The 8,265-nt window shown below is 37.5% G+C and overlaps 2 protein-coding genes across 4 annotated transcripts; one reads left to right on the top strand and one right to left on the bottom strand.

Moving 5' to 3' along the window:
* Positions 1 to 218: 218 nt before the first annotated feature.
* LOC21407693 (chaperone protein dnaJ 11, chloroplastic) lies at positions 219 to 994 on the bottom strand. Its single transcript, XM_010092008.2, has one exon. It carries the CDS (start codon positions 655 to 657, stop codon positions 307 to 309), a length of 351 nt encoding a protein of 116 aa, XP_010090310.1. The 5' UTR covers positions 658 to 994; the 3' UTR covers positions 219 to 306.
* Positions 995 to 3,504: 2,510 nt separating this feature from the next.
* LOC21407692 (U6 small nuclear RNA (adenine-(43)-N(6))-methyltransferase) lies at positions 3,505 to 6,161 on the top strand. Of its 3 annotated transcripts, none has more exons than XM_024161619.1 (8): positions 3,505 to 3,743; positions 4,108 to 4,313; positions 4,420 to 4,819; positions 4,909 to 5,116; positions 5,325 to 5,432; positions 5,548 to 5,694; positions 5,783 to 5,852; positions 6,104 to 6,161. In XM_024161619.1, exons 1-8 carry the CDS (start codon positions 3,508 to 3,510, stop codon positions 6,157 to 6,159), a joined length of 1,431 nt encoding a protein of 476 aa, XP_024017387.1. In that variant the 5' UTR covers positions 3,505 to 3,507; the 3' UTR covers positions 6,160 to 6,161. The 3 variants fall into 3 exon arrangements, with proteins under 3 accessions (XP_024017387.1, XP_024017386.1, XP_024017388.1); XM_024161618.1 differs by having other exon boundaries at positions 5,984 to 6,161; XM_024161620.1 differs by lacking the exons at positions 5,783 to 5,852; positions 6,104 to 6,161 and having other exon boundaries at positions 5,576 to 5,656.
* Positions 6,162 to 8,265: the final 2,104 nt, after the last annotated feature.

Genomic DNA, 8,265 nt, shown 5'->3' with positions numbered 1-8,265 from the left:
GTGACCTTCTAGAAAATAAGAAAAAACCATGCATGAGTTCAGAATTGTGTCACGTCTATCTAAATCAAGAGCAAGAAAAATATAGACTTCAATTTCCATTTTATACATAGGATTATCCATTTTCAAAATCAAATGCTAAATCCTAAAGAAATAACTATTACAATTCCGACGACAATGTACATTTTCTTTTTTCACCCCTGTTTTATCTGCTCTGTTTCTTTTTTTTTTTTGGCCAACAAAAGACAAGAAACTCAATTACAACAGAGAATGAGTAAAAAAGCAGTGGAAAATCAGCCATCCTTTTAGCTACCAACACTGATCAGTTTCCCAACATCTACGAGAATATTGCGAAAACCGAGTGGCGGCATTGGCCGCGGCTTCGGCAGCCGACGCCGGTGAAGGCGAATAGCCAAAGGGTGGTCGTCGACGGCTGAAGAGATCTCTGTCGTAGTCAGCTCTTTTATCAGGATCGGACAACGTGGAATAAGCTGCACGGATTTTCATGAACTCGCTCGCAGAAGTTTCCTTTTGTTCAAAAGCCACAACGTCAGGGTGACAAGTTCTCGCTAGTCTTCTATATGCCAATTTAATCTCGTGCCCACTTGCGCTCATGGGGATCCCAAGAACCTCGTACAGTGACAAAGTTGTTGTAGCCATTTTCAAACGCGCTTGCTCTGTAATTTGACTCTTGTTTTTGTTTTTTTTGGTATATTTGACTCTGTACAAGGTCAGATAAGGCTTATTTTGTGGAAAGCTCGCTTGATCTGAGGCAGATTAAGGGAATGTGCATGTGGTATTACCTCCTCAAGGTCCTTGTGGTCGATTTGCTCGTGAGTTTTGTGTGTTATGCGTGAGTGTATTATATCTGAAAGAGAAAAGTGAATGTGGCGTGAAGAAAGTTTGTAGAAGAGGCAAAATTTGAGATTTCTTTGGAGGAAGATGAGGGTTTTGACGAGTAAGAAAGAAAGAGTGAAGATTTAAGTTATATAGAACTTAGAATATGAATATGAAATGAAATGAATACGGCTCATATTGATTCGTAAAGAGCTTATCCATAAGATGCTGGATCACGCTGACTCAGCTCAATGTTTGTGAGGATAAGATTGCCCTTTGCTTTTTTTTTTTTTTCCTTCATCGATTTCACTGTCCTTTTCATTCCATATAACGGTTGGACACATGTACGTCTTGATGAATGCTTCTTCAAGAAACTATACAAGTAGGGCATGTTTGGCAATTCATAATGGAATGTAATTGGAGAGAGAGGAAGAAATGGTTTGAAAAACAAAATAATTGGATATTTGATGAAGCGTATACTTATCTATTAGGGATGAGAATTTCATTTCTATTTTAGTACGTATGCACATTGGTGAGAGGACAGGAAAATCCTCCTTTCATTCTCTTTCCACTAATGACATGTAAAACATGCTCTAAGAGAAATCAATTCAACGACAATCAATCTACAAATGAAATCATGAAAAACATGAGGGTTGAATTTCTTTTTGTTCGGATAAATATTACTTTGTTTAGAAAGCATCTCCAAGACATTTTGTCTCTCATATGCCTGAAGTAATGATGAACTTTGTTTCCTTGTTTGAAAATGTTAAGGAAAAAATGCTTTCAACGTTGAGTTCATTACCTTAAAGACGGAATTGGTGCTAAATCGCAATATTTGTCATGATCTTCAATAGTGCTACAAACTTTGTGTGGGCCTTAACATTTACCATTTCCCAACTATTTCATTCCAAGGCTTAAACTTCATTCCTTTTTTTTCTTCTTGAAAAAAAAAGCCGGGGTTGTGGATTTTCCATATGGCGAAAAAGCATTTGTTGCTCTTTCCAATCCAATCCTTTCATGGCCACCTAATTTTGTGTGACATTACTACTTGTCCCTTGCAAGTAGTTGGATGCTGAGCAATATACATATATATATGTATGTATGTATATGTATATTGGAAGATGTGAATGTCATCTTCGGCGCATTATTACCATTTATTCCGGTGCATAAAATGTACTCAAAACTAGTTGTTGAGGCATGAGACATATATCCGATGCAAATATGAGATTTTGAACTTCTTGGGAAAAGCAAGTGTTTTGTGATAAACTTTAGTAGAGAAAGAAAAGTCATATTTAGCATTAGTATTGATGAGCATTACAACTAATACTAATACGATGATGTTGGTATCGTGTACTATGAAACTCGCATGCTGAATTCATCTATGAGGCTCGTATAAGCAAAGAAAGGGCCGTAGCAGACAAAAAAGGGAATGTATATAATAATAATCAAGTAAACAAAGAATAAATTACAAACAAAGAATGAAAGCACTTTGATGTTGTTATTATAATTATTCTCATTATAATTATAATTATTGAGGAAACGCAATTTGATGTTATTAGCAAACAATAAAAAAAGGAAAAAGGAAAAAGCAATTTGATGATGTAAAATTGGGAGAAAAACTTTGATTTTTTTTTTGATAAAAAAATTTGATATTCTGATTCGTTATTTCTTTCATTTTATAGTATATATCGTTTATTTTGTTTACCATTGTTTATCATTCACCGTCTTTTCGGGTGCGTTTGGAATTCGTTCCAAAATGATTTTATTTTCTATATGAAAATGAAAACGAAAACGTTTTCAATTCCATTTTGGGATCATTTCTGAAAATGCGTTTGGTAGCTTTATTCTGAGATTGTTTTCAGTTTAAAAAAAACTGAAATTGTGTTTGGTGGTTTAATTTTTAAAAACATGTAATAATATTTAAAATAATAATATATTAAATAAACATTATATGCATGAAGAAATGGATTTCGGAGGAATAATTTTGGTGTGTTTCTTCGGCTGCAATCATCGTCGTTGTCGCCGGAGAAGAAGTCGTCGTCCAGGGTTCCGACTCTGGTGAGGTGGAGGAAGGGGGCGGCGGCGGAGTCGGATGAGGAGGGGGGTGGTTAGGGGCAGCGAGGTCGAGGTGGGAGAGGAGGGGGAAAATGAAAATGGAAAATCGGAGGAAAGGGGGTCGAAGAAGAGATTGGTCTAGTCGGGCAAGGAAAATGAAAATGGGAAACTGAAAATGATGCTTAATCGTTTTCAATTTTGCTACTTTTTGGGAATAAGTAAAAAACATTTTCAGTTTTTGTTTTTCAATAAATGCGGTGCCAAACACATTTGTGAGTGCGTTTTCATTTTTTAATTCTTGAAAAACGTGAAAAACATTTTTGGAAATGATTCCAAACAGGCCCTTTAACTTTCACGTCGTTTCCTCATTTGTTGTCGTTTTCTAATCTGATGTGCCCCTTTTCACTTAATAGGTCATTCATTCTTTCGTCGTTTCATATGATTTGTGTTTTATTTATTTTACATATTTTATAACTTATTAGGTCATTCATGTTTTTATTTTTACTTGCTGTCGTTTTATGTTTGTGTCGTGTTTTGTTTTATTGTCGTTCGACTCTCCTTTTCTACTTTTTTTAAACTGCTTAATTAATCACCCACTGAATTGGGAAAAGCTCGGCAATGGGGGGCAACAAGAACAGGAAGAAGAGGAGGAGAGAAGAACGACCCACAATCCACCCCAAAAACAAATACTCCGAAAACCCACCAGACTTCTCTCTCTTAGCTTCTCTCTACCCTTCTTTCCACACCTTCGTCTTCTACTCCTCCGACGGCCGCCCCAGAATCGATTGGACCGACTTCAATGCCACTCGCGAACTCACTCGCGTCTTGCTCCTCCACGACCACTCTCTCAATTGGTAATCAAATCTCCTCCTTTGTTTACTACTAATCTTTTATGCTTCTCAAAACGCCTTTTTTTTTTCTTTTTTTTTTTTTTCATTGTCTCAGTTTTGTCTTACCTGTGGAGCTCGGAATTCGATGCAATTTTTTTTTTTTTTTTTTTTGGGTATTACCCTTTATATATGCATAATCAAAGTTAGGGACTTTAGCGTTATTGATTGAGGAAAATATTTATTCATGATTGGGGATTTTTGGTTTTTGTTTATGCTTATATTGAACTAGATTATCTTCATGAATGTGATTCAGCATTAAAGTTGTGTTTTTTTCTTTTTTTTGGAGAGTTTCTATGTGTATTAAGTGTTATGAGAATTGAATTTCTAGGTGGATTCCTGATGGGCAGCTATGCCCTACAGTGCCAAATAGATCCAATTACATCCATTGGATTGAAGATCTTTTGTTGTCTAATATCATTCCAAAGACTGAAATTAACCGAGATAAGGTGCGGGGTTTCGATATAGGAACCGGGGCAAACTGCATTTACCCTCTTCTTGGTGCATCTCTTCTGGGGTGGAGTTTTGTTGGATCAGGTAGCTACTTTCTTTGCCAAATTTTGTGTATCCTGATTTTGGTATTTGCTGGTAATATCTCATTGGAAACGTGATAGAATTTGAATTTCGGTGAACGCGGTTGTAGATGTGACTGATGTAGCACTGGAGTGGGCGGAAAGAAATGTTAAAGATAATCCGCATATTTCAGAATTAATTGAAATTAGAAGAGTTGAGAGTGGTGAAAATACCCTTTCTGTGGAAGATTCACAAAATGGCAGATCAAGTGGTAGTGAGAGCAAGATACAATTTACGGACAACGACACGAGATATTGTGGCCTGCCTATCCTTGTTGGTGTGGTAAGGGATGGCGAAAAGTTCGACTTTTGCATGTGTAATCCCCCATTCTTTGAAACCATGGATGAAGCAGGACTGAACCCAAAAACTTCCTGTGGTGGGACTCCAGAAGAAATGGTTTGTCCTGGTGGAGAAAGGGCTTTTATAACTCGCATCATTGAAGATAGCTCTGTATTGAAGCAAACTTTCCGGTATTGCTTATCTTATATGCTAAAGCATTCTTGTGCCTCATTTAATTTGGGATTCTGCTTTATGTTTTAGGCTTTGATTGTACTTGTAGGTGGTACACGACAATGGTTGGGAGAAAATCAAACCTCAAATTCCTAATATCAAAGCTCCGGGAGGTTGGAGTTTCGATAGTAAAGACTACAGAATTTTTCCAAGGCCAGACGTGTCGTTGGGGCTTGGCTTGGTCTTTTGTGCCTCCTGTTAAGAAGATAATATCACTGCATGTGGCTGGGAAACGTAACCTGTCTTTCATGTTTGAGGCCTGTGTTCTTGCTTTCAATATTCCCAATGTGTTTTACTATACTTTTCAATCTTGAGAGATCATTCTAGGTGTTTGTAACTTCATGCATTTAGTTTCATTCATGAGTTTCAGAATGCTTTAAAGAATTTGGATGGGTGCAGAATCCAATTGAATCATTTTCTCCATACAAATTGTGACATTTGAAACTGCAAATTTCTTCTTCATAGGGTCTTCAGCGACAATACAGTGCCGTAGATGTGCTGCAATCGATCGAGTCTTTCTTCTGTCATAACGGCGCATTGTGTAACTTGAATGCCTCCTCATTTACAATTGATGTATGTTTCTACTTTTAGTTTATTCAATATTCAACGTCCTGCTTACTTGCGTTGAAAATAAATTTAATAAAGCTTCATTCTCATTCTCATATATAGCACAATTTTATTCTAATAGATCTCTGCTTCACATGATCATTGTAAAGCAATCCTGAAGAACGGGGAACATCGTGATATTTTTGCTGATTGTGAAGACGCAAAGGATACATCCCAAAGCACAAGTTGCTTGGGCCTACCTATAAATAACCTATGTTTTCGAATTTCGGTAAGATTTTCTCCTCATTTTCGGCTGAACTAATGACCTCTCTGATGTTTAAACTCTTTTTAATTTTGATAGTGATCCACTTGTTTAGGTCTTTCAGCAAGCCCCTGGCACACTTCTGGTGAAAGGCTCACCAAAGCATGGAGATTCTCAAGCTTCAGGTTCTTTTTTTTTTTTTTTTCCCAACTCCTTTTGGTTCACCAAGACAGAAACCATCAATAGACTTGGATACACCTTTTATATTAGTTTCTATTTCACATCGTAATTTATAGAGATGTGGGTTATTATGCAGGGACCGTTTCATTGATATTGCAACGATTGGAGGAAGTTTTGAAACTTAAATTTTGTAGAGAAAAGTCCACTGTGAATCTTTCTTAGTAGAATTTACTGGCTTTTAATTTGTTTTCTTCAGCTGGCTCAAAACAGAGACAGCTTCTGGAGGATTGGACAGTAATGCTCCTAATTTGATTTACAGTCAGCCTTATGTTTACTTATATTATTGGAACAATATTTTCAGATTCTGCTTTCTCCCTACTAACATAATACATAATTGAAACCCATTTGTTAGATCTGATTGTACGTCTGGTATTTCAGTTGATGTTGTAACACAATTAGGAACACGGCTTGATTAATTAAGATCTGGTTTAATTATGTTCAGTTTCTCTAGCAGAATAAAGTACTAAAATTAAATGAACATGCAATATGGCATTGCAATTCGGTGCGCACACCTACATATGCGGGCGGAGCCACGCCCATACAGTAAACAGTTTCACTATGTTTTAAAAGTTATAACACTGATGGACTTATTCACACTAGAATCCCTCCTAGATTATGATGTCGCTGTGAAGAATCTTCACAGTAATGTTGTTTAGCGTGCACCACGCGTCTTCTAATCACCCGACAAACTCCCTTCGATCGGATGAGCTTCCTTCCGGAAACAACAAAGTATTTCTTTTAATAAACACTCTAAAGTTCTCACCAATTCACAGATTTCTCTAGATAATTTCTTCTGTAAAAACCATACTCAATGAGCTGAAACTGAAGCCTTGAAATAAGGCATCCAAAAGATCACGAGAATCTAGTCCAATACAAAAACTTAGAGCCCGTATGTTTCATGTATTCATCCCTGATTTTTTATCATGATTCATGGTTCTCTACAGTGTTTTTCTCTCACAAAAAATACACGTTAAACGAGAATGGTTCTGAATCATGATTCTAAATACATGAACTAAACGCCCACTTAGATTCTTACTCCTTTTCCACGATTCTCTCCAATTTGATCTACCGAAAAATGATCCACTGTCTCTGGAAAATGGTCATGGATTGTTGAAAAATGGTCTTCGGCCGCCGGTCCCGGTCATAGTAAACTTGACTGTAATCTATTTATTTTAAAAAATATGTTATAATTTACTATTTAAAAAAAAAAGATGTTTAGGCAGGAGGAATGAGGTGAAAAAGGAGGTTTATGGGTATTTTTGACTTTTTAATAATGTTTGAAACTTAAAATATCAAATTATGCTATAATTTACTATTTTTTAAAAAAAATTATAATTTACTAATCACCTTACTAATTATGTTATTTCTCTCCATATCCCTTACTATTTTTATCTTTTTCTTTGTTTTGACCATGTGTGTGGTACGATTGAATGCTCCCCAATAGTGTTGGACTTTCGGGCGGCGGGCATGCCCGATGCCCGAAAATATTCGGGCACGGCGGGCAGGCCCGTCTCGCCGCCCGAAAATGATTTTCTTCGGGCACGGGCTCGGGTAGCCCGAAAAAGGTAAGCCCCCGACAGCCCGCCGCCGTGGAGAGGCCTTCCCCCGCCGTTCGTCGGATTTTTTTTGAATTTTTCGGCAAATACCCGAAGCTGCCCGAACTGCCCGAATTACCCAAATTTTTTGTGACCGTTGCCCGAATTTCGCCCCATGCCCGAAAAATACCCGATTTTTTTTTACCGTTAGCCCGAAATGCCCGAATTTTGAAAAAAAAAAAATAGTCTTTTGCCCGAACCCGAACCCGAACCTGAATTTTTGAACCAAACGGTCATATTTTTATCCGTTGCCCGAACTGCCCGAATTTTGCTCGACCTGCCCGAAAATTTTGTAGCCGTTAGACCCGAATTTTTGGGGGACAAATTTTTTTTTTCAACCCAAAAATTTTCCTATAAATACCCCCCTCCCCCCAACCATTTTTCTCACCCCAAAACTCTCATTCTCTCTCAATTTCTCTTAATCTCTCTCAAATCTCTCTTAATCTCGCTTAAATCTCTCTTGAATCTCGATCTCTCTTAAGCTCTCTCAAAGCGCTCTCAATCTCTCTTATTTTTCATAATGGCTTCTTCTGGTTATGGTGATGGTGGTGATATTCCTATTGATGCCCAATTCAACATCGAAGAAGGGCAATTTCTTAATGTTTTTCAATCGCAGGAATCGCAAACTATGGAAAGAGATGCTGATCAAACTGCAAATCCCCTGGTGGACGTACTAGAGGTCGGGGACACAATGGTGGTGGCACAAGTGGCCGTGGAGGAGAGGCAAGCGGTAGTGCTAGTGCAAGTGTTGCAAGTTCTAAGA

Source organism: Morus notabilis, unplaced genomic scaffold (genome assembly GCF_000414095.1).
Source record: "Morus notabilis unplaced genomic scaffold, ASM41409v2 Scaffold137, whole genome shotgun sequence".
In the NCBI taxonomy this organism is placed as follows: domain Eukaryota; kingdom Viridiplantae; phylum Streptophyta; class Magnoliopsida; order Rosales; family Moraceae; genus Morus; species Morus notabilis.
This window is presented reverse-complemented; position numbering and strand designations above follow the sequence as displayed.

Bases quoted from the DNA above. Each gene is read 5' to 3' on its own strand.
- LOC21407692 (XM_024161618.1), top strand. From the start codon at position 3,508: ATGGGGGGCAACAAGAACAGGAAGAAGAGGAGGAGAGAAGAACGACCC. The intron at 4,820-4,908 runs GTATTGCTTATC...TTGTACTTGTAG, and splicing joins GTATTGAAGCAAACTTTCCG to GTGGTACACGACAATGGTTG. The intron at 5,695-5,782 runs GTAAGATTTTCT...CCACTTGTTTAG, and splicing joins ACCTATGTTTTCGAATTTCG to GTCTTTCAGCAAGCCCCTGG.
- LOC21407693 (XM_010092008.2), bottom strand. From the start codon at position 657: ATGGCTACAACAACTTTGTCACTGTACGAGGTTCTTGGGATCCCCATG.